A 26,919-nucleotide genomic window follows, 5' to 3' on the forward strand; every position below is an offset into this window, starting at 1 on the left:
AGTTTTTCTCTTGATTTAGTTTTCAAATCAAAACTGTGTCAAAGAAAAAATTTTTTTTCAGTTTCAATTTTTTGGCAGTTTTGAGTTGCAAAATGATTAAAAATGATAAATTAGAGCCCTCTGACAAATTTTTATCCATTTAGAGCAAGATTTGACAAAAATTGCTTTGACACGGTTTTTGACACAGTTTTTGACATAGTTTTTCTCTTGATTTAGTTTTCAAATCAAAACTGTGTCAAAGAAAAAAATTTTTTTCAGTTTCAATTTTTTGGCAGTTTTGAGTTGCAAAATGATTAAAAATGATAAATTAGAGCCCTTTGACAAATTTTTATCCATTTAGAGCAAGATTTGACAAAAATTGCTTTGACACGGTTTTTGACACAGTTTTTGACATAGTTTTTCTCTTGATTTAGTTTTTAAAACAAAACTATGTCAAAGGAAATTTTTTTTTTCAGTTTCAATTTTTTGGCAGTTTTGAGTTATAAAATGATTAAAAATGATAAATTAGAGCCCCTCTGATAATTTTTTTCCATTTGGAGCAAGATTTGATAAAAATTGCTTTGACACAGTTTTTGACACAGTTTTTGACATAGTTTTTCTCTTGATTTAGTTTTTAAAACAAAACTATGTCAGAGGAAATTTTTTTTTTCAGTTTCAATTTTTTGACAGTTTTGAGTTATAAAATGATTAAAAATGATAAATTAGAGCCCCTCTGATAATTTTTTTCCATTTGGAGCAAGATTTGACAAAAATTGCTTTGACACAGTTTTGCTCTTGATTTAGTTTTCAAATCAAAACTGTGTCAAAAAAAATTTTTTTTTCAGTTTCAATTTTTTGGCAGTTTTGAGTTATAAAATGATATAAAATGATAAATTAGAGCCCTCTGACAAATTTTTATCCATTTGGAGCAAGATTTGTCAAAATTCTAATTTAATAGCAATATCATAAAAAATAACTCAAAATTGAACAATTTTATTACTTTTCAATTTTTAGAATTTTTCTCGAGCAGACTCGGAGCAAACTCCGAAAACTACAAACCCTACTTTGAATTAGCATGAAGCAATTTCCGATTCGAATTTGACATTTCGAATGACAATTCCCTCCATCTTTCTTTTTCGTTTCGCGTGTACCACGTTTTAAACATGGGTAGGTATTTTTCCGCTTATTTTTCGTTATTTTCGGGAAAAGTGTCGCAAAAACATCACAAATTATTGCATTTGTGTCTCGTGAAAGCTTTTCCCATGAAATTTCCCGTCAATTTTCGGTATTTTACGTGAAATTTGATGTTATTATTGCTGTCTACATGTGACGTACGAACTGCAGTCGTTCAATATTGCCTCAAAATGTGTTGAATTCATGACTAATTTGTTGTTTTTGCTTTTAGGTATTAGCAGAGATAGCGTTCACAAGCGCCGTGCAACGGGTGGTAAGAAGGCCTCCATCCGCAAAAAGAGAAAGTATGAGTTAGGACGTCCCGCAGCCAACACAAGAGTAAGTTAACCTCGTTGTGAGTCGAATTTTTCTTGTTTTAACTAAAAATTTGTGTTTTTTCTTGCAGTTGGGAGGCACTCGCGTGCATTTCGTTCGCACTCGCGGCGGAAACCGCAAATTCCGCGCCCTTCGTCTTGAAGTTGGAAACTTTGCATGGGCAAGCGAAGGATCTGCGCGCAAGACTCGTATCTTGGATGTCGTTTACAACGCTTCCAACAACGAATTGGTCCGTACCAAGACTTTGGTGAAGAATGCCATCGTCGTTGTCGATGCAACTCCCTTCAGACAATACTACGAAGGACACTATTTGTTGCCTTTGGCACGCCGCAAGGAAGCTAAAGCCGAGGAAAATGACACCTTGACAAAGCAACGCAGCAAGAAGGCAATGAAGAAGTATTTGTTGCGTCAAAAAGTCGCCAAAATTGATCCCGCACTCGAGGAACAATTTGCTGCCGGCAGACTTTTGGGTAAGAATCCCTTAAAAAACATCTTCTAAACTTCCTCCAACTCGAATGATGTTAAAATTAAAGCGATTCACAACTAAATTTCTTTCACGCTCGTTTTGAGTTGCGATTGAAGCCTGTGAGAAATGACCATGCTTGTCATAGTTACACTGACTTTCCTTCCCAAAAACAAAAAAATCTTTAAAAAAAATTTTTTACGCATAAAAACTAATGAAAAAATCAATTTTAGCTGCAATCGCTTCCCGCCCCGGACAATGCGGTCGCGCCGACGGATACATTCTTGAAGGCAAAGAATTGGAATTCTACATGAAGAAGATCAAATCGAAGAAATCCAAGTAAACCTCACACACAACAACAAAAAAAATCTACAATTAAGCGAATAATGAGTCCCATGTTGAAAAATGGGAGAAGTTATTTCAAATAAAAACTGAAAAAAATATTGTTTTGTTTTTTTTTTTTTGAGAAAAATTAAAATTTTCTGTCAGGAAATCAAGGAAGAAACAGGTCTTTTGGGGTAATGAACCAGAAAGTCCTTGAAAACGCAAATATATCAATTGACAAGTCTGGCGTGAGAGAGAATTTTGCGTTAAAGCGACGAGAGAATGAAGCATTTTTTTGTTTTTGTAAAAATCTGCTCCATGGAGGTTTTTTGTAGGTTCGTCGGTTATTCTTAATTTTTTTTTTAAATTGATGGTTTTGAAGCTTTAAATTGAACAAAAGTTATGAAAAATGCATTTGGATGACTTTTGGATGGTTCTCAAGCTTGAAAATTGAAAAATAAAAAATACGTAAAATATATATAAAATGCCTTTGGATGACTTTTGGATGGTTCTCAAGCTTGAAAATTGAAAAATAAAAAATACGTAATTTTTATTTTGAAGGCCCATTTGATGGTTTTGAAGCTTCAAATTGAACAAAAGTTATAGAAAATGTCTTTGGATGACTTTTGGATGGTTCTCAAGCTTGAAAATTGAAAAATTAAAAATACGTAAAATGCGCTCTCATCAAATTTCCCATCGTCGAGTTTCATTCAAATACTGAAACTCATTCGATTTCTCAACTTTCTCTAATTTTCTTTCAAATTTTCTTCTTTGACGTAAAATTTTATCAATATTTTTCTTTAAATTTCCAAAGAAAACCTTTGAAACATCTAAAAATCATAGAAATTCCTTCACTTTTCACGTTCAACGCTCAAAATTTCAAATTCCATTCCATTTTTCTGTCACCGGAGCTGTCATCTCTCGTGAGAACGAAATTCTGATTGCTGTACGTGCAACGAGAACTTCCATCGATGCACAAACACACAAAAATTCTCAAACATTTTTATTCTCATCTGTGCGCGAGAGTAAGCTTTTCCTTGCGGTTTTGAGCAGCCAGTAAAAAATTTTGTAAAATATAAATGCCGTAGTCTTTGCTATTATTCTCGTATATTGTATTTATTCATATTAATTAAAAACCTTTTAAAAAATTGTAAATAGTTATAATTGTACATAAAACTTAACCGGGTCGCATGCTGCAAAAGTTAAATTCTCGCAGCTATTGGAGATAAATATAAAAAAAACGACGAAGAAAAGTGAATAATAAAAAATTTCAAGTGTAAAAATCGAGCAGAAACGCAGGAAAATATCGAAAAAAGTAATTTTACGAACAATTTATGGTCTAAAAACGAATCGAGCGAAAATTAATACAACAGCAAAAAAAAAAAGAGGAACTAGAATTTTTTAACAAAGTGTGTATCGACAGCGAGCACGTACAAGAGACGCTAAGGCAAAGGGGTAAACAAAAAGTTTCGCCTCATTTATCGGGAATTTTGAATAAAATCGAGCAGTAATTGGGCGATTCGCGTGCCGTCAATTGTAAATTTTTGTATAAAGGTGAGTTTCGTGGCCGGCAATCGCTCGCCAAAGGTCCTTTTTGCACTTTTTGATTCCGGCGACATTTTTCTTTGTCTGTATTCGTCTCGACGCCATAATAAATGGATGAACGATGTGTATCTACGGTGTCTACGGCACAGCACAAAATGTTCTGAAATTTACGAAAGAGACTCGAAAATGCCGCTTTTGTTGTGAAACTCGCGAATTTTGTGCTGATCAATCGTAAAAACTCATTTTATTTCGTTGCAGATCAATTTTTTTCACCGAGATGAAGTTATTGGGCAGTTCCGACGACAATCGAGTTTCGCAAGTGCAAACTCGTGCTCAGGACGATGCTGCTGTCGGCTACGGATTTCAGAGACCTCCGGATTTCTCGCATTACGACAAAGACGGATCCAGATGGGCTTCCGGTGATGACGGCATAATTGAGGTACGTTTTCCCCCTTCGCGCAATTCGTTCATGCAACGCGAGAGTTTCAATTAATAAATCGCTTTTTGTACTAATAGAATCAAGACAAATGGAAGTACAGTCTGCCGATCAACACGAACAACTCGAATTTGTTGCAGCAACAACAGGGAGGGCCTCTTGGCACGATGCCAGGCGCAGCTCCCGGCAATAAACAGCAGAGTCAACAGCCGATGATGAATCCGCAACAAGCGGCGATGAATCCGTCACAACTTTTGAACCATCATTTGAGTGCGCAACAAGGGATGCCGACGATGCCCGGGATTCAAATGCAACATCAAATGCCGCAATATGGACACGAATTGCATCAAGGCATGAATTTGAATGGCGTGCCAAAGCCTCAGGATCAAGTTGTTTATTTGGGAACGCAACCGCCGATGGGAGTTATGCCGCATCAGAATCAATTTGCACGAACTGCACCTGCTGTAAGAATTTTTTTTTCTTAAAAAAATTATAAAAATTTCTAAAATATTTTGAACATTTTTGTTAAAAAATTTCTTTTTTGGTTCAAAAATTTAAAATTTCTTGAAAAAATTTGGAGAAATTTTAAAATAACATTACAAAATTATTGAAAAAAAGTTTAAAAATAATTTAGAAATTTTTTAAAAAAATTGTCAAACTTTTAAATTTTAAAAAATTATTATTTGATTAAAAAATTGAAATTTTTCTTAAAAATTATTTAATTTTGAAGAATTTTTCAAACAAATAGTGTGAAAATAATCTTTTAAAAAAGTTTTTTAAAGAATTTTTTGTATATCGAATTTTTGATTTTTCAAATTTGTTTGTAACTTTTTGTCTTTATTTTTTTTTTGTTTTCAAAGTTATTAATTTTCTTATTAATATAACATCACAAATTTTTGAAAAAAAAAATTTTTAAATTTTTCATCTCTTAAATTTTAGCTCTTAAATTTATTTAAAATTGTTACTTCTTGAAAATTAATTTTGATTTAAAATTTTAATTTTCTTTTAAAATAAAATATGATTTTTAAAGAAATTTAAATATAATATCACAAATTATTAAAAAAAAAAAGTTAAAAAATAATTAAAAATGTTTTTTTAAGAAATTTTTTTTATTTTTTTTAATTTTTAAAAAAACGTTAATTAAAAAAGTTTGAAAATAATTCCCAAAATATTTAAAAAAAAAAAAAAAATAATTAAAATATTTATTTATTTATTTTAAAAAATATTATAAGAAATTTTTATCTACTTACCAAATTTTTGATATTTTTTTAAAATTAATTTCAAAGTTTTTATTTTAAATTTTCAAAACAATTTAAATTAAAAAAGTTTGAAAATAATTTTAAAAAATTTTTCAACAATAGAAAAATTAATTTAAAATTTCATATTTTTTCAGATTTCCTCAACAAACACGAAGAAATTGTGGGAAAAGAGCGGAATTTCTGACGTTCGTGTGCCAACTTCGGGTTCTCTTGGTCCTTTACAATTGCACGGAGGTTCGGATCACGCAGTTTGGCGCGATTTGCCATGGTCTGCACAAACCGACAACATTCTTCAATCACGCAGAGCTTTTGCTCAAGGTCACGAATCCATGAATCCCGCCATGAGTGCAGGAATTTTGAGGTAAATTTTTTTTTGCTTAAAATCAAAGAAAAAAATTATAAAAAAATTGTTTCTTTTTAGTCCTCGTGATTCAACAGGCGGATTAGGAGTAAAAATGGTCGAATATGTGCTCGGCGGATCGCCAACCAACAAAGATAGTCCATTGTCAGCTCTCGTTCCGCGCTTGAATAATCTCAAGTTTGACGAAAATGATAAGGTAAATTTTTGGAAATTAATTTTTTTTGGAGAAAATTTATTTTTTTTTTTAATTTTTAGACAAACGACGATAAAGAGAAGGGAAATTCGCCTTTTGATCACACAAATGGTCTGAAAAAGCCCGATGATGGTACCGGACCTGGCGTTATGGTTAATGGCATTGATGACGATAAGAGCTTCAAGTAAGATTTTTTTTTATTAATTTTAGAAAAAAAATCAAAAAATTAATTTTTTAGTCGCACTCCCGGATCTCGTCAACCGTCTCCCGGCGAAGAGTCGTTAGCACGCAACACAAACCTACTTGACACTTCATCGATGCACGTTGGAAGCGGATTCGCGCAACATCCAGCATTGCAACACATGATGAATCAAAATCACGAGCAACATTTGAACTCGTATCATCCGCATCATCCCATGAATCAACTGAGTCAGATGAATCAAATGAACCAGATGGGACAAATGGGCGGCATGAATCAAATGCAAGGACCCATGATGAACGGGCAACAAATGATGCAACCACAAGTAAGTCCTTTTTTTGCACAAAAAACATTTTTTCATTGAAATTTCGTTTTAGAACTCGTTGCTCAACCCCCAAAATGCTCAAAATGTGCAACAATCGATGGCAAATATGCAACAAACGGGCGTTCAAAACATGCAGGGAATGCAAAATATGCAAGGACCTCATCAAGGGCATCAACAACAAATGCCGGGCGCTGATATGCTTCAACAAGCGCAGCAACAACAGGCTCAGCAGCAATCTCAGCAACAGGGACAAAGCTTTGATGTGCAGGTAAGTGACTTTTTTGATTATTTTTTCGCGAAAAAATGTCAAAAAGGAGCCAAAACGTAAATTTCCTTCATCGTTGGATGCAGATTTTCTCCATTTTATTTGAAAAAGTAACAATAACAGAGCAATTATGAGAAGAAACCGATTTAAAATTGTGAAAAATGATAAAAAATGTTCTGCATTGTTCAAGAACTTTTTTTTTATTTTTCGTAACAAACGAGAGAGAAGCAATTAATTTTGCAGCTTAACAAGTTTTCTATTGTTTGTTCCTTAAAATCTTTCATGTGTTCGCCTATTTGCATGCAGTCATGCTCGTCGTACAAATGAAATTTAAAATAGTTTTGAAAAGAATTCTTTGTAAACTTTTCCTTTTGTTTTTAATGCTGAACGATTGAACATATTAACGGAATAATTAGATTTTGATAAATTGAAAAGAGAAAAAAATTTTGAGAGTTATTTAAATTGCATTCGTGCATGACTGCCTTCACTTTAAACTAAATAAATTACGGGAGAAAGTGTCAAAAGATTCTTTTAAAATAGAAAAAATGACCTTCCTCACTGCGAAATCCGAAGAAATTTTAAGAAAACGCAATTACTTTAGCGTTTTAATGCGTTTTACGAGCGATTTTTTTGAATAAAAATCCGAAACTTCATGAAATCTTTACAAATTTAAAAGAAAACACAAACCGCAGGACAGGAAAAGCCAATTATTGCATCAAATCCTGACAATGACAATCAAGATAATTAAAAAAATTTCTCTATCTTTGTTTGTTTGGGATCATTATACGCTTTGTCTTCATTATTTGCGTCTTTGACAATGACATCTAGTCCAGTTCACACACATCTCGTTTAAAAACATTAATATTCATTTCAAAATTGCAACAATTATCATTTATTTATGTGTTTGTTATGTGCATAAATACATATGTATGGAGTATGTTATATTAAAGTTATGTTAAAACGGATGCTGGCTCTTAAACTAAAAACAAAAGAAATTTTTTGATATTTATGAATTTTTTTTAAATGAGATTTTGAATGGATTTTGGTCTGTCTGAGATTTTAAAATTCGTTTTAATATAAAAGTAAAGTTATTTTCAAAAAATTAACTAAATTGTGAACGATTTAAAAATTATTATAAAACGCCATCTATTGCTAAAATATGTGTTTAAAGAAAAAATTAATTTTGAAGTGTCATCTTACCTTAAATTTTTTTCTCAAGATATTTTTTCAATCAATTTTTAAAGAAATTTTTCAAGAAAAATTAAAATTTTAAAGCGCCATCTATTGTTCGATATTAATTTTTTTAAAATAAAGCGCCATCTAACGTCAATTTTTTTCTCAAGATATTTTTTCAATTAATTTTTTAAGAAAACTTTCAAGAAAAATTAAAATTTTAAAGCGCCATCTATTGTTCGATATTAACTTTTTTGAAATAAAGCGCCATCTAACGTCAAATATTTTAAAATTTTCACTAAAATCTAACTTTTTGAACATTTTTAGAACCCAATATCGCCTAATTTGAATCAAAAACAAAAAGCACTTTAATGTTTTTGAAATTTTCATTAACTTTCAATGCATTTCCAGCCTGTGAACTGAGACGTGTGTCTCTCTTGTCATTTTTCATCCGACCAAATAACATCTAAACAAACATATTTAGTGAGCTCACTGCACAAAATACACACGACGAAGATGCATTTTATGAAACAATGACATGTGAATAGTCGTAATAATAACAAATAACAAAGAAATGCAACAACCGAGAACGAGGGAAAAAGAGTTTTTTAAGTAAATATAAATAATAATTTTTTTTCTTGTGTCTCTCGTTGTTGTTACAAGTTCATTTTTTTGTGTCTTTTGTTCCATTACTTCTCATCTCGTAAGCCCTTATTTAGAGAGAAAACGCAAAAAAGAGCAGTTTGTGGTTTTGTTTATTTATTTATTTTCACCGAGCCCGCATTTTTTTTCTCGACTGCAAGTGAAATTAAATTGCAGTGAACATGAAAAAATAACATATTTCAATTGATTACACACAAACGTCTTTCAATTTATTTTTTTGCTTAACTCGGGTAACTCGAAACTGTTATTAATTGCATTGCAAGTCGCCACAACAGACAGTCCCTCGCCAATAATTAAGTTTCTAAACGAAATTAAGTGAAATAGTGCGCTACAATACACAGCTACAAGAAATGCTGTTAGTGAAGCGATATTTCCTGATTTTCCGTACTTTTAACGTTTTTACTCGAAATTTTGTTTACAATTTAATGCATGAGGGAACAACTTCATTTTCAACAAAAATCCCTTAATTTAACAAGTTTTTTTTTTGCTTATGCACTGTTGCGAAGTTTTCAACAGGAAAAAGTCCCATGTAGAAAAACTAAATGGAAAAACTGTTTAAACAACTTTTTTTTTGTGTAACAATTCGCAATCAATTTCATTCTATTTCGCACCTTTATCGCCTTTTTCATTTAACATAAAAAAATTGTTTGAGACTTGTTGAAGTGTTTTTTTTATTTTGAATTTTTAATACTTTGAAAAGAAATTTAAAAAAAAATGCGCTTTCGTAAAAATGTCCGAAAAAAAAAATTTACACAAATTAAACATTTGTTTCTGCAAAAAAAAAAAATTAAAAAAAAAAAAAATTTAAAAACAAATTATTAAAAAAAATTTTTTTGTAATAAGAGGATTAAAGCGAGATTTTTTGAAATAATTTTTTTTTCGCTTATAACTTCAACGAAGTCAAAACTAACATATTTCTCCATGAAACATATGCTCGGAAACGTATAGTTTCGCCAAAAACGCGTTGCTGTCAAAATTTTGAGGGCAAATGCAATATAAATTTTTTAAAAAGAATGTTTTCCAACAGACCAATATTATTTACTTTTTCAAACATCATTAAAAACAAAAAAGTTTCGAATAAACTTTTTTTTTGTGCAAACAAAAATTAGACTTGCCATAAAATTGTATGATGATCAGATTTTGTGCAAATTTTGCAGCAACAACAACTCGAATTGCTCTACAAGTGAAATTGGCTGATTTGTACCAATTATGACTGTAATTAAAATTTAAAATCAAATTATGTCGTACACTCGGTATATTTTGCTGTAGGTTGGAAAATTTATCGAAGTAAATTGTATTTTATAATAAAATGGTTCAGTTGAGATTATGAACGTGTCGATGTTGGCGTAAGGGAAATTATGCAGGAGTCATATAAAGTTATGTCTACCTATCGGTTGATTGTAAATTGAAATTTAATTAGATAATTTTTTTTTTGAATTATGATTGAATTCGAAAATAATTTTTGCAAAAAGAAAATTTCAGCAATTTTTTAATTAAAAACAGTAATTGGCCATTATCTTGTTTTAAAATTATCTTCATTCGTGCCAAAAACTCTTTGACCAAAAAAATAAATGAAAAATTTGTTGCACAAACGCTTTTTGTATATTTAATCCAATTACCTTCATAAATAATGAAATGAAACTAAAATTATTATTTTGATCCTTTGAGTTGGTATAAAATTTTCTATTTGAAATAAAATAGCCGAGACGAGATGAGAGATGATACCAAAAGTTTAAAATTATTCGGTCGACTGCAGAAATACTTGCAGCGTTTACATAAAATATCATGACATGTGACAACATTTGTGGCTTTCAAGAGTATTTTAGCAAAAATTTTGATGATTATTTAATTTTGTATAAAAAAATTAGAAGAAAAAATTAAAATAAAGCGCCATCTATCGTCTAAAAAATTAACTCAATATAAATAAAAAATGGAAACGCCTTGTTATTTTTCCAAAAATTAAAATAAAACTTTTCCAACTCTATTAAAGTGAAAGTTGTTACATTAAAAATTCATTTTCAATATTTTTTCACTCTGCGCGTTTTTTGCTGCACTTTTTTCATGCAAGAATGTAAAATAAAAATGTGAAAGAAACCCCGATAGAATAATAAAGTTTTGATAGAAGTAATAACAAGAACATTTTATATAACAATTTTTTTATGCAATCACATGCCTTTTATTAATATGAAACATTACAAAAATTAAACAGAGTTGGAATTCATTCCATTGCAATTCGGGCAACGGTCTCTAAAACAGAGATAAAATAAAATTATTCAAATTAAAAATCTAAATAATCAGATTAAATTTTTTTTATTGAGTAAAATCAAATGAAATTCAATCAGTGTAAATCCGTCACTGATGCTCTAAATTTTTTATTTAAACAGAGAAATTGCAACACTTGGGAATTATGGCAAATTCTGTCTTTCTATCTGCATGTAGCTGAGTTTGATTTGTCAGCACAGTGCAAACCATGCACCAAAAGAAAGAAAAGTTGTACAATGCGAAAGGATGTGGATCGAAGGGGAACGTTTGACGCATTAATTCTGTCAAGTCTGAGGCATGCAGAGTGTAAAGTACAGAGAAAAAAAATTACTCTCAACTCGACTCTTTACTGTCGTCGTGCCGTCAGACTAGACAAAGTTATTTGAAAGTATTTTTATGTTTTTCTGCTGCAGCAACACTTTTATCTTGTGTCTCATGCTCCTCATCTTCGTAAAATTCCTTTTTTTTCATGTTTGCAAATGGGATCAAACAATGGATAGTAGATGAGCAGTGACAGGTTTTGGGCATTTTTGTTAAGTTTTTGTGCTTGGTTTGGATTAATTGAAAAATTTGTTTAAACAAACTTGAAGAAAAATACTTACCAAAAAATTAAATTTTGAAGGATTTTGTCCTTTAATTTAGTTTGAATTAACAAAAAGCAATTTTCAAATTTTAACGGGCATTTTTTGAATTGAAATGACATCAATTCAAAATTTTCACCGTTAAAAATTTGAAAATCAATTCAAAAATTTTACTTAAAAATTCAAAATCTTTCATTCAAACTTTCATTTAGCTCATTGAACCTCTCAAATCTCTTTGAAACAGAAATTCAACAAAAATTATTCTATTTAGTTAAGGATTTAACTTCATGATTTTGTTCTGTTGCATCTTTGGGCCTTCAGTAAATCCATCACTGTCCATGAGCTAAAATGGAACAAAGAATGTAATGCATTTGCTTGAAAATCGAGGTTATTAAGACACAATTTCTCTCCTTTGACCGTTTCCTTTCTTCGCCTGACATTCTGTTTTTTATGATTAAAAATAAATAGGTGCGCCATTAAAGATTAAAAACACCTCTATCCTCGTTTTTGTGCAGAATATTTTGTGAAAACATTCCTTCATACAGTTCACAGAGTGCCATAAATAGAGAATGAAGGTGCACACAAAATATACTAACTACTCATGCATGATAAATCCTCACTTTGTTAAAAAGTGAACAGAAACGTGAATTTGTGCTGCAGCAAGCCACAAAAAGGATCTGACGTTCGTACATGCATTTCATTTATGTGGTTTTTTTTCCGAGAGACTTTTCATCCTTTATCGCTGTTGCTCGCCTCCTGTTGAAAAGTTAAATACAAAAAATAAAGTGGATTCTATACAATAAATCCCTGTTGTTTGTCTTAGCTCACCGTTTTTTTTTGTCTCGTTCCAACAACATTCATCGTGAGATAAAAAAAAACGTAAATTCAAAAAAAAAAAAAAAAAAAAATGCATAAAAGAAGGTACTTACACACATGATAACAAGTGCCTTACTTCTTGTGCAAGTAGTTTATTATAGAAAGCCTCAATTTACAACAGAGCATCATCGTTCGTTGGCAACAAAGACCTTTAATGCAAAAATTGAGAGCAAAATGATGACGGTAATCGATGAAAAATCCACTTTTATCCTCAATTGAGCTTAAACGAAGAAATTTGTTAAAATGAACTTGAACAAGAACAATTTAATAACTTCTTTAAAAAGAGGAGAAAGAGTAATTTGTTGTTAAAACTTTTTTTTTAAAGTCAAGGTTTTGGAAAATTTTTCTCTCATCCTATTGAACTTTAATTTTTTACAAGAATTTAAATTGTATAAAAAGTAATTCATCCTTCTTAAATGAATTAATGGTCGATTTTTCAAACTGAAAGTATCTTAAATTTGATATTATCTTAGTTTGAATTAACAAAAAGCGATTTTCAAATTTTATAACGGTCGATTTTTAAATTGAAATGTCAATTCAAAAATCGACCGTTAAAAATTTGAAAATCGCTTTTTTACTAATTCAAACTTTCATTTAGCTCATTGAACCTCTCAAATCTCTTTGAAACAGAAATTCAACAAAAATCCTTCTATTCAGTTAAGGATTTAACTTCATGATTGACTGCCTTTGAAAAGTTACAACGATATTTCTCATCAACTTTTCAATCTTTTTTGCAATTTCATGCAGTTTTAGATTTTAATTGGAACAAACAACCACAAAATCCAGCTGATGATGTCTCTATATCGTCTAAAATGGTTCTTCAACTGTTAATTTGTTCGGTTTTTATCTCTCTCTTTCCGCGCGATTATGAGTTTGAGCGTTCCTAAAAATAATCGTGTGTCACATAAATTTCCGAACGACGAGATGTTGTTGTCCTGATAACGTGCGTTGTCATCGCATATTGCCTGTGGTATGGCATATTTGTGCGTCGGTATCCAAATAAACCAAACAAATATCACGTTTATGATAATAATCGTAATAATGATGTGCATGGAGTGTTTGCGTAGAAAATAGAGCAAAAAAAAGGGAGAAAAACCACCCATATAGTAAACATGGAAGAATTTTTTCCCAATGTTGTTACTAATTTTCCAATGGCTTTGCTCATTTATGACACCGTCGATGCGTAGCTCATGCGGAAATAAGCGGTTGATAATCATCGTTGCGTCATTTTTTCTGTCGTTTTGCCACAACAACCAAAGGGATTTTTGCCAAGAAATTGTATCAAGCGGAAAATTTGTCTTGAACGTTTCAACTCATTTTTCTCGTCGTCGTCTTATCATCCTTCGTGCTCCGTTAAATGATGCAACTTAACTATTATTAGTATGACACTCCTTGCTATGTTTGCTCGTCGTTCGATATCGAAGGAAAGAGTACACTTTTAATAGGCGAGGCAGGCGAGATTAGTCGATTTGTGTATTAATGGGTTTGTCGTTGCTGCGCTATTTTTAACTCGTTGGAAAAATTTCTTATCACAATTTCCGAGGATTAATATGAAAAGTCTTCATTAATGTTCAAGTTCTATTTTTAAATTGATTTGATTAAAAAAAAAATTTCAAACCACGTGACCTTCAGTTAACATACATTTGAAATTTTGACACAAAACCAATTTAAAATTTTTACTATATTGTAGATTTGAGTTTTTCAACCCAAAATAAAAATTTTTGTTCGATTTCTTTTTTAAAATTTTTATTTAAAGAGAAATTTTGAAAATTTTAACCACGTGACTTTTAAATAAAATTATTTTTTATTTAAAATGCGGTAAAAAAAAAACAATATTGGCCGTTTTTGTTTGCATTTAATTGGAGAGATTCAATTTTTCTTCTGTTGATGGATTTTTTTCACTCAATGCAATTTATTTTTGCAATAAAACAATAAACACGAGTCACAAGTGTAAATAAAAAAAAATCCGTATCTATTTCTCTCTTTGCAATTATATTTCTCGTCGCCACAAAGCTTTTTTCACTTGATACAATTTCTCTATTCCATTATTGCTTTTAAAACCTCTTATTCTGTGAATTTCATTCGGAAACTACAATTCCATGCGAAAAGTCAATTTTTGACGCCTTTCCGTTCTATCGAGAGTCGTCGCCGCACTCCAATTCGCAGCAAAAAAAAAAGAGGTAAAAATAAAGCGCTTTAAACATTCCTTTCAATTCTCGATGAATGGATTTCATTTTAGTTTTGCATCAACGACAGAAACAATCATGCCAAGCGCATTGTTATTGTCTCTCTCTCGTGCAATATTTTTATTATTATGCTTTGCACGACGACAACAACGATGATGATGATGATGATAATAGGAAAAAGTACAGGTGCAAACGCGTTAGTAATAGCTTTTTATTTACTTTTTATAGACACACGGCGCACGTAGCACGAAAAACACAATAACGTCATTCTATATTGTAAATGTCAATCTGCAAAGCGCATGCAGATTGTGTAAATGTAATTTTAGAATCGAATAAAAAATATGTTTTATATTCGAATAATGACACAAACATACATGCATTTTTAGCACTATAGAGCATGATTGTTATTGCTTGCATTGAATTTTTGTGCGATCAGCAATGCATGTGTGGAGTGCCATGACTTCAGTGGTTTTTTTGTGTGTTTTGTGCGTTTGTGCAAAGAATTTTTTTTGAAGAATTGGATAAAGGAATATTGTTTGAAAGTCTGTCTGAGATTTTTCAAAGAAATAAAAATTTAATTTTTTTTAATATCTTAAAAATAATAATTTTACATTTAATAATATTTATTTTTTAAAAAATTTTAATTACATTCAAATTAAATTTAAGTTTTAATTTTTTTATGAATATTTTAATTTTTAATATATTTTAAATTTAATTTAAATTTAACAAGATTTTTTTTTAACTAAAAAATATTTAAAAATTAAAGTATTAAAATATTTCATTTTTTAAAAATATTTTATCCTTGAAAAAATAATTAAAATAAATTAAAAATAAAATTATTCTTAAATAATAAAAATTAAAAAAAAACATTTAAATTAACTTAAATTAAATTAAAACCCAAATCAAAAAGATTTTTAATTAATTTTTTCATATTTTTATTTTAATTTTTTTTTTTAACAAATTTTAATATTTTTTTAAACATATAATGTAATTATTTTTTTCAACTTTTAACATTATATATTAAAAAAAATATATTAAAATTTGTTAAAAAAAAATTTTAAAAAAATAAAATAAAAAAAATATAAAAAATTCTTTTTGATTTGGGTTTTAATAAAAAGTTAATTTAAATGTTTTTTTTTAATTTTTATTATTTAAGAATAATTTTATTTTTAATTTATTTTAATTATTTTTTCAAGGATGAAATATTTTAAAAAAATGAAATTTTTTAATACTTTAATTTTTAAATATTTTTTAGTTTATAAAAAATCTTGTTAAATTTAAAATATATTAAAAATTAAAAAATAAATAAAAAAAAATATTTTTAAAAAATGTAAATATTATTTTAAAAAATTAAAAATTAAATTTAATTTGAATTTTATTATTTAAAATATGTTAAAAATTTTTTTAATTATTACACAGTATTAAAAATAATTTGTTAAAATTAAATGTTTAAAGTATAAATCAAAAATTTCATTATTATATAATAATATAAGAATAACAATAAAGCTTGGTGAAGGGAAGAGAAATTAAAATTATTATCAAAAAGGCGCTCTTACAAAAACATGCAGCATAAAAAATTTCACTTTTGCATAAAACGAAAAATGAGAACAACAGCTCTCTTTAATTCAAACTTGCATCGATCTTTTGACATACATTGATATCAATATTTTTTCACTCATGCATACTCTGTGGTTCCATATTTGTGAATATTTCATGAGTGAAAGGTGATTCCATTATTATTTCATATCATGTACTCATATATGAAAAACAATTCCTTTCTCCTTTCGCATCCAAAATAACTTTGTACTTATTTTTGTTCCTTCTTTTTTTTCTCTTGCGGAGCAGCTTGCTTTCATTTTTTTTAAATTAAAGTGAAAATTGTTGCCTCGAAGCAATCTCTAAATAGTTTTTACAAAATTTACAAAGGATTCCTTTTCACTTTTCGTTCTTCCTCTCATCATCACGTCAATGCTGGATGGGAAATTTCCCGTGCAGACAAAAACTTTTCGAAAAGTGTGTGTTAGACAAAAGTTAAGACAGGATAAAATGCAAAATTATTTTGTCACATACGGCACTAAATAGAGCTGAATTGAAAATAGTTACCGAACACATTTTTTGTCGTGTTGTTGTTGTGTCTTGGCATGGAACACTTAACCGGAGATAACATATGCGAAAGTGTCTCGAGAAGGAAGACGAACGAAGAGACCTATTTCTTGTCGTTTATTGTAAAATTCCATATAAAAAGCATTAAAATAGTTTTTTCTGTCTCAATCTATCTTTCTAAAGAGCTTTGAGTTTGAATGCTTTGAGGCGAAACGGAAAAGTTTCAATACTCGTGTTTATCGTACCCCAAGGAGATGTCTAATATTTATGTTATCGCATGTGTGAGCCTATTTTTTTGCAACAAAGATGACATTTCGTGCCATTTTCTTGAAAAACAAAAAAAAACTTTTTTTTGGGTGTGTGTGATGTCATCCATCCATCGTCGCGACACGACAAAATATTCTAAAAAAACAAATAAAAATAATAATTAAATTCTCATGAGAGAGAAAAATGAAATGCAAATGTCGTTCACACACGCAAACTTTTAATCAACTCTCGTTTTAATTACCTCAAATTTACCTTTAATTTTTTTTTATCGCGCGCTCCAAAATAAACTTTTCCAAACCACTCGAATTAACCCTAAAAACGAATTGAACTCCATGAACACACGCGAACATTATGCGCGACAATGCGTAAATTCGCCGATAATCCAGATGATATTATTTAACGCATAAATATGAAATGGCAGGTAAAAGCTCCCCACAAAAACGAAAAGGACACACAATAACAACAATATTATTAATATTTCGAAAAACCGCAGAATATTCATGACGATCAAAAAATTTTGTACCCTATGGGCGAAAATCGGGTCAGACTGAACCTTATTTAATAAATATTATTAAATAATAATTTATTAATTAAATTTAAATAAAATAATTAAAAATAATTTTTAAATAATAAAATAAAATAAAAGAAATTAATTAAATTTTAATATATTTTTTTTATTTTATTATTTTTAATTTAAAAATTATTTTTAATTATTTTATTTTATTTTAATTAATTAATTATTATTAATTTTAAATAATATGATACCTTAAGAGGTCAAATTGACATCTTAAGAGTTCATTTTGATTTCTTAAGGGATCAGATTAAACCCTTAACGGTATAAATTGATCCCTCAAGGAATCAAAAAATTCCCTTAAGGGATCAATTTGACCCGCTTTTCGCCCATAGAGTATTATTATGATTGAGCAGGCGATCTGTTTCATGTTTATTTATATTTAATAATAAAATAAAGCAAAATTGAATCAGAGAACAATAAATTTCGTTTCATGATTAATTAATCACAAAAAAATATTCAGAAAATTATGTTATTATAATATTTAATGGAGCAATGTGTGAGAAGGACTTCGACAGAGGAAGGTGACCTTTTATTTATTTTTGGCATTGTTTGGTAAACACTTAATATTTAAATATTGGTAGTCAAATGGAAAATTACTGAATATTTAATTATGGAAATTGTGTTTCGAGAATTAGTTTGAAGGATTTTTTTCTTTACGTCATTTTTATTTTAGTTTAAGAAAAAATTCTTTTTTTTTTTTTTTAAATTTTGTAAAAAATTAATTAATTAATAATTAAAATTTTAATTTAAAATAATTAATAAATGAAAAATAATAAAAATATTTTAATTTAATTTTATTGAAAAAAATAAATTTCAAAAAATAGCTTTTGAAGCTTTAAAAAAAATTTTTTTTATTAATTTTTATTTTTTTTTAATTCAAAAAAATATTAAATTAAGTTAAAAATCAGAACTTTTTTATCTGAAAACTATCAAACAATGTTCACAAAATTACATTAAAAACAACATATTTCGCATTTACCAAAAAATTAATGCAATTGAAACAAACATCGCCCGAAAATTGGCAAGTCATCTCATTTCATATACCGATTAGAATCGTAATAGGCTTATGCATAATACCTGAATCTAAAACAAAAATCAGAAATTCACAAAATATTTGCATAAAATTTTTATTTATTATTTAATAACAAACGATTTCAATTGAATCGCTTGCACACGCGGCAAAACGAATTTTGTCGAATAAAATGGAAATGATTGTGGTAATTTACTTTCATTTCGTATTCATCTGAAAATCTAGAACAAAGCAAACGCAACGTTACAAAGCAAATTTCAAAGGGACCCGATTCATGTATTCCCCCAGTTTTGCACAAAAACGCAAAAAATAAAATAAAACTTTTTCATGTCAAAAACCTCGGTAATTTTTCACGTCTCCAAAGACGACGACGAGCGACCAACGTTGTTAAAATAATTTTAATTAAGTAAAATGTATAATAATGGATTACTTTGTGCTTGGAAAAACAAGGCGGCGACGAGAAAAGGTGTGTCTTGTATTCGCACAGCAACTCGTAATGAAAATGGAAACCAACACTTGAAATCCTCTTCCTGCGTGAAAAAAACTCTCGTGACCTTTTAGGAAAGCTGAAACCGACAATCTTTTATGGTTTCTTCATTTTTTTAAAATGTGTTGAGGGAAATTTCCATTGAGGAAAAGAAAACCGCAAATAACGTTATTGACATGCAAGACCACCCACATAAATTACTCTTTGCTGTAAAACAATAAATTTTCCTCAAAGACACACGTACTGCCAACCAACAAACGAAACCTTTGTTTTGTCTATGAATATCGAAATAGTGCCAGCTATTCATTACATAACACTCCTCGAGACAATTTTTTTTGCATAAGGGGTCTCATGTGTTTTTGGAAAACTATTTTTTTTTATTTAAAAAAAAAAAATTAAAAATTCAAGAAAAAAAAATTGTTTTCTGAATATAAATTATGTAAATTAAAATTAAATTTAATTAAATTCAAAATTAAATTTAATTAAATTTGATTTTAATTAATTTTAAAAATTTCTAAAATTTCTAAAATTTTTAAAAATTATTTTTTTTTATATTTTTAAAAGTAAAAAATTTAAATATTCAAGAAATTTTTTTTTTATTTTTTGAAAAAAAATTGTTTCAATTTTAGAGAATTAAAATTAAATTAAATTTTTTAAAACATTTTTTGAAAAAAAAATTTTTTTTTTTAAAAGTAAAAATTTTAATTTAAAAATAAAAAAAAAATAATTCGAGAAAAAAAAATATTCAAGAAAAAAATTTTTATTTTGAATCAATTTTTTTTTAAATTTTAGTCTAAAATTTTTAAATTAAAATTTTAAATTTAAAATTTTTAAAATTTTTAATTTTTTTTTTTCAAATTTAAATTTTTATTTTTTGAAGAAATTTTTTGATTTTTTTAAATAAAAAAAAACTAAAATTCAACTTTAACAAGCTTTTTTGATAAATTCTAAAAATTTTCAAAAAATACATGTGACCCCTATTTTTTGACAGCTTTTCCTTCCAAAACAATTCATCAACCATTTTTATGATGTGTTTTTGATTTTGTGACATTTCTCACTCGATTTACCTCGACATTGTTTACGAAATATCAATAAAAAAAAATCGAAAGGGAGCAATTTTTCTTTTCTTTTCATGCAAGTTATATCTTTTACTACCCCTTCAATTCTTCACAAAAAATAATGTTCTGTTATTACGCGACAAAGCACGACGGTATTCTTTATTGTGGTTGTTATGTCGCTTGTCGCGTCATTTTTATATCATTATAATATTGTCACATAATTATCCTGTCATTTTACTTCCAATTTTGCGTTTTACGGAAAGTGGTTTTAATGTCGGTAATGACCGAATAAGTGATGAACTGATGAAAAGAAATCCACGAATGTTTGGCTCGTGTGATTATTGACAGAATAATCAATCATTTTGCAGTCTATTAAGAACCCGCATGTCAAATTTCCTTCACATTTGAATGAATAAGAGACAAATATTGAATTGAGCGAAAAAAATATTTTTTTCTTATTTTTTTTATTTTTTTTTTTTTTGTGAAAATAAGACGAGTTAATATTCTGGAACAGTCGTTTCCGTAACAACAACAAAAAATTTACAATTTTTCGACAAACAAGGAAATAAGCCAGATACGAGAAATTTGTTTGTGAGTAATATTAGAAGGAAAGGAGAAAAATATTTTTTTTTTAATATTTTGTATTTTTTTTTCTTCTTCCTTTTCTTCTGCGAGATTTAGAATGAACAAAACAAAAAATAAATTCCTTTTTAATGTTTTCTTAATAATAATAAAAATGGGTTGTATAAGCCTCACTTACTTTTTTGCTCGTCATAGAAACGAAAGGGAAAAATACGAAAAGAAAAATTATGAGCAATAAACTATTTTTGGAAGCAACTACAAAAAAAAAATCGTTCAAGCAACAAATTTCAAAGATAAAAGGAGGATGAAGCTTTTTTTTTGTTTCACGTCAAAATGGATAAATACTGAAAGCGGAATAAAAGAAGAAGAAACTTGAGTATTTTTCGACATGCGTGGGTTTTAATTAATCATTTGAATGAAATGTAAGCTTAATTAACGTGAAGCAACTTTCTTGACTTTCTTAATTTGATATTTGATGAAAAATTTAACGAAAATTGAGATTTACGTTTTTCGTATTGAAATGAATTTAAATAAAATTTTCTTTAAATTTTTTATGAGCTTTGAATAATTATTTAAAATGTATTAAAATTTATTTTTCATAAAAATCAATAATTTCACAAAAACTGAAAATTTAAAAATGAAATAAAATATTTTTTTTTTACATTTTAATGTTCTCAGCTTTCGTTAAATAAGCCCTAAATCATCAAATTTGGAAGTCTAAAAGCTTGAAATTATTTTTAAATAATTTCTGATAAGAATGAAGTTAAATTTTACAAAAACTAACAAATTTAGGTCACAAAAAAACAAAAGCTGAGAATTTAGTTTTAAGAGCTAAAAATTTTTTAAACAACAAATTTTTAAAAATTTAATAAAATTTCAACTTCTTTTAAATTTTTTTTAAAATAAGTTATTTAAATGCTTGCATCTCACAAAACGTGATATCCTTTAACATCCTTTTTTCTGAAAATTCTCATATGTCTCGTTCCTCGCGGAAAAAACTCACATATTTTACCGACGATTTCATTTCATTACCTTCATCTTGTGTACACGCGTCTCGTCACGAGATTTTTTTCTCGTTGACTTATTTTTGTTTTTTTTCTCCCCTCCCTCATTCTGTGTCTCGTTTTTTTCCTTTATTGGAAACAAAAGGATATAATACTTGTTGATGGATGGAGACGACAGGTAATCGCTCGCCATGTTTACCTTGTGCTGTTTGTTTGCAAAACGAGATATTTTCCAATTTTATTTGTTTTTTTTCTTCTTGCCAAACTGCTTATTGAAGTAAATATTTTTAATGAAAAGCGTCTCTCCCTTTTTTTTCGCTGTTGGAGTCCTTGATTTGCGTGAAATGAATGCAAAAAACGAACACAATGATGATGCTAAAAACAAAATTTCAATTAAAACGTTCGTGTTCCGGGGAGTACAATCGTCGTCGCAAAAGCGTAAAATAGACCCATTTAAATAATAAATTCGCTCGCACACACACACCAACACAGACATTGATCAAAACCGCTTCACTTAAATTTGTGCGGTTTACCTATTTTTCATTTTCATTTTCGCTCCGTCTCTCAACAGATGAAGTAGAACGAATTTCCTCCTCGAGCTTCAGTCATCATTATCGCGTTTAAAGTTTGTTTTTGTTTTGAAAGTGAGTCGCACAATGTTGATTTTAATATCTCATATTTATTTAGTTGGTGCGAAAAGAACGATGAAAAACATAAAATTCGGCGGAAAAATATTGGATTTGCGAATAAATCTTACATAATCACATTATTCGCGCGGTAACATTAGAAAGGAAACACAAACACGAATATTTCTGTCATCGTCATCATCATTCGGCGGAGCACAAACAACGTGAATCGCAAGAATGTTGACTGCTGCGTTGTTGAACCCGGGGATAGATGACAGCATAAAATCTGTGTTAATTCTGTCAACTTTGTCTCTTCTACCTTTTGCGCATACATTTAGTTGTTGTTTTTTTTTTTGGCATGGAAAACGCGGCACGGCAGATAAATAGCAGAAAAATTTATATTATGATTATTTTATTCACTTGCCGTTGTTATTTTTGGAACAATGTTTGATATGATGGCGGTATGATGACACATTTTCACGTGAAAAGTACGATGGAATTTCCTTGCACACATTTTTTTTTGTTTTTTTTTTTTGCGTGTGTGATTTATGAGATGTTTCACGCAAAGTGTCCCGTGTCTCTATTTGCCATTGAAATTTGACACTTTTTTGACAAATGAGCGATTGAGACTTGAGAAATTGATTAAATATAGTTTTTTTTTGTGTGGAAAAATTGACAAGTTTATCAACAAATTTTTTTATCCAAAATTTTCTAAAATAAAAAAATTAAAAAAAAAAATAAAAAATAAAAAAATAAATAAATAAAAAAATTAAATTAAAAATTTAATTAAAAAAATAAATTTAATTTAATAAAATTTTAATTAATTTAATAAAAAATTTAAATTAAAAAATTTCAAAAAATTTAATTTAATTTAATTTTAAATTAAATTTAATTAAATTTTAATTTTTTTAAAATTAATTTTAAAGAGAACATTTTGTTTTCGCATAAAAAAATTAAAAAAAAAAAAAATTAAAAAAATATAAAAAAAAAAAAATTAAAAAAAAATAAAATTAAATAAAATAAAAAAAAAATTAAATAATATTAAAATGCCAAATTTAATAAAAAAAATAAATAAAAAAAAAATTCAAAATTTTCAAATAAATAAAATTAAATAAAAAAATTTGAAAAATCTCAGAAAAAAAAAATTGAAAAAATCTTAATGAAAAAAAAATTTCCTTTAAACTTCCTTTAAATAAAAATTTATGAATTATTTTTTTTTTCATAAATTTTTATTTAAAGTCATCCAACATACAACAACTCGTCTAATGAAAATTTTGTTTTTCTTTTTCATATTCAAATCTCGACTTCATATTCCCTTCCTCCTCGTATTGAGGTTAAAAAAATCACAAATTTTTTTCGTACCCGCGGTAATTTTATGACTCTATCAACATTCTTCTTCTCTTTTTCCTCACAAAACGCCACAAAATAGCATTAGACATCATATCGCAGAAAATTTTTTCACACCTTTTATGTTTTTCTTTCTTTCTGCGATTTTCGATTTTCCTCATATCCCAACAACGTTATTATTATATTTAAATGCGACACGTACGTCGCTCGTCTCCTGTGTCGTGTTTTTTGGAGTGGAAAAGCAGCAGCAGCAGCAGTCAAAAGTAACGAAATAATAATGCGAATATTAAAGGCATGCACGGAAAGAAATGTAATATAAAAATCACTCTCGCATATTTTATTTTAATGCGAAGACTTTTCTTTGTTCTTCGTTTGGCTGGAAGGTAAAGTGAGCGAAAGAATATGAAAATATTTTGACAAGCAACAAATTTTTTCGGCTTTCGCGACGAAAGTTTAGACGGGATGAGGAACAATTTGTGCTTGTTTGGGTAAATTTTCAACAAATTTTAAAGTAAAAGCGGTTCAAATTGAGCGACAAAGTCCTTCTATTGTTTCTCATTACGCAAAGTAACGTCGAATGGAGAAGAAAAAAAATGTAGTTTAGGGAAAAAGAGACTCATATAATAATCATAATAGCACTGCACTATGCTTTCTATCCTTCTCCATGCATGTTTTCTCGGTTATTTTTTCCGTATTTGATGGCATTTACACGGAGTTGATGCCAGCAAAACCATCAAAATGGATATAAACTCGCTCCTCGTAGCTCGTACGACGAGTAAAAGCTTAATGCTTTGTGTATTTTTATTATAATATAATATGAAAAGCCTCGTAGAAAAGCATAGAGGACGACTCGGAACGTGAGTGTGGTTGCCTTTGGTAAAATATAGTACAATACATATGCGCGCAGTCACTCAATGAGTCTCAATGGAGTTATATACACGGAGCGAAAAAAAAAAATTCTACACTCGAGTTATTTTCTAGTTAGTTAAACGCGCTGTTGCTAAATGTCTGGTTCGTTCACAAGAAATGAAAATCTTGCAAGTACATAACGACTTGTGACGTCATATGCACAAACATACTCAACGAAACTCCTTGCAACGACGGTACATCGACACCATAAATACGTCGTCTGCCCTCCAGCTACACACATGTTTAGGTTAGAACGTAGATGAAAAGAAGTAAATAATGAAGGTATGTTCAGTGAGATCCGAATCCAAGAGAGCGCGAGAAAGAGAGAGATTTTTGTTTATTCTCTGTTATTGCCGCTTTCTCGTACACAAATCCCGTACGTTGTACACGTAAAAATACATTGAAAAAACTCAAATGAAATATACTATGATACTCGTCGTACCTCCATGCGAAGTAAAGTTTTCCCTTTGCCATACAGGAAAAATTTAAAGAGCAATCAGTTGAAATTCGGCTTCAGATGAATACATACGCGCCTTAGTCACTTTATTATTATTCTTATATTATTATTATTATTGTAATTATATACAAAAAACTACTATATATTTATTAAAAATATATATCACAAAAAATATATTAAAAAAAATACAAAAAATATATTTATAACTGTTCAGTTATCAACAAATAAATAAAAAAACACCCCAAATGGGTTAAAATGAAGTTTAAAATCAAACAACTTCCAATGTGAATATCATAAAATAAAAATTTATAATATCAAAAGTGGGCCTATAAAAAAGAAATTATTTATTTATCAACATTCTGATAAAAAATTATATTAAAAAGTGCTTCTCAACGTTCCTAATCTAATAAAAAAAAAATTACATAGATAATTTTCGTTATAAAAAAATATCATTATTATTATTAAATTATTTATATTAGTTTAATGAGAAAAAAAGTTATAAAATATCCCGTATAATAAAAATAAAAATATAATTAATTATTTATTTTTGTTGTTTTTTAAATTAAAAACATTATTAATTAAAGTTTAATTAAAAAAAAAATAAATATTGACCAAAAACAGTTTGAATTAATAAATATATATATAAAACAAACAGCTGTTCATCTTAAGACTTTTTTGGATACAAATCACGATCCTGAAAATTAAAAAAAAAAGTGTTAAGTGATTCTTTATCATATATAAAAAAAATATATCTTAATAAATAAAAAAGAATGTTCTAAAAAAAATATTCAAAAAGTTTCAAAATAATTATATTGATAAAAAGAGTGCGTTATCTTATCTTGTGAGCTTCTTCATACACTACTTATACTATAAAATAAAAAAAAAAATATTATAATAAATAGTAATCAACACCACACTAAAGATAAAATATATATAATTAATAATTAATTTATCAAAGTAAAAAACATAAAATTACAAAAAAAAAGTGTTTATCGATTAATTAATTATTTATTACTTCAAAAAAAAATATCAGAAAAAAATAAATAATATGTTGTAAGTGTCAAAACCTCCTTCAAAATATTATTATGAATTTTTAATGATAACACAATTATTTTTGTATTAAAAATGTTTCAATCTCTTCATCATGTTTAATAATAAATTTTGCTGTACGTAAAAATCGCGCATAAAGTAGGCGAGAAAAGTACATAATTTTATTGTATTTTTTGTGTGTATAAAGCAATGTATATATATATGAAAAATATGGAGAACGCGTAGAGACGAGTCTCAAATAATAATAAAAAAGTATAAATTTACATAAGCCACAACTTCCTTTATTTTATATTATTATTATTAATTTTAATCTCTCTTCTATATGTATTTTATATATGTACTGTAGTAATAATAATAATAACAATAATGATAAAAAAAATATGAAATTGTTGAGTGTAAAAAAATTCTTCGTGTGACGATGATTTTTTAAATAATCTGTAATGTTCGCGCAAAAATATCAAGTACTCGTGTTATTCCAAAAATTCAGAGAAATTCGCTCAAGTACAGTTATTATTATCAGTTAGTTGTAATAATAATAAAATTATGTGCGGTATGAATCATGGATCCCGGAATGTTTTTGACGATGACAAAACTGAAGAGTCCGAAATTTTTCAAGTATCACAATGGAATTTATGTTTATTTTTCTCTCTCTCATTTTAATCTCTGAAAGGTTTAATTTCGTTTTTAAAGTGGGTAAATCTCGGATTTTATTGTTTATTATTTATTTTTGTCTGAATTTCGTGGTTTTAATAAACATTTAATTTTATCACAAAGAAAAGAAAATCCTCTCGGTAAAAATTGATTAAATTAAATGAAAAAAAAAGTT

General features: G+C 28.1%; 2 protein-coding genes across 2 annotated transcripts in view; both read left to right on the forward strand.

Annotated features, from left to right (window-relative positions):
- The first annotated feature begins 1,064 nt into the window (after positions 1-1,064).
- LOC134828037 (small ribosomal subunit protein eS8) lies at positions 1,065-2,394 on the forward strand. The gene is made up of 4 exons (XM_063840982.1): positions 1,065-1,146; positions 1,385-1,491; positions 1,559-1,958; positions 2,185-2,394. The coding sequence occupies exons 1-4, from the start codon at positions 1,143-1,145 to the stop codon at positions 2,292-2,294; spliced, it is 621 nt and encodes a 206-aa protein (XP_063697052.1). The 5' UTR covers positions 1,065-1,142; the 3' UTR covers positions 2,295-2,394.
- A 912-nt stretch (positions 2,395-3,306) lies between these two features.
- LOC134828201 (maternal protein pumilio) overlaps positions 3,307-26,919 on the forward strand; it is an 87,901-nt gene continuing 64,288 nt past the window's right edge. Inside the window, exons 1-8 of the mRNA XM_063841216.1 lie at positions 3,307-3,829; positions 4,079-4,259; positions 4,337-4,720; positions 5,650-5,876; positions 5,937-6,072; positions 6,132-6,253; positions 6,308-6,593; positions 6,646-6,861. Coding sequence (XP_063697286.1) covers positions 4,098-4,259; positions 4,337-4,720; positions 5,650-5,876; positions 5,937-6,072; positions 6,132-6,253; positions 6,308-6,593; positions 6,646-6,861 — 1,533 coding nt within the window. The 5' untranslated portion in view covers positions 3,307-3,829; positions 4,079-4,097. The remainder of the gene's footprint in view (positions 3,830-4,078; positions 4,260-4,336; positions 4,721-5,649; positions 5,877-5,936; positions 6,073-6,131; positions 6,254-6,307; positions 6,594-6,645; positions 6,862-26,919) is intronic.

Source organism: Culicoides brevitarsis, chromosome 1 (assembly GCF_036172545.1).
Source record: "Culicoides brevitarsis isolate CSIRO-B50_1 chromosome 1, AGI_CSIRO_Cbre_v1, whole genome shotgun sequence".
NCBI classification, from domain to species: domain Eukaryota; kingdom Metazoa; phylum Arthropoda; class Insecta; order Diptera; family Ceratopogonidae; genus Culicoides; species Culicoides brevitarsis.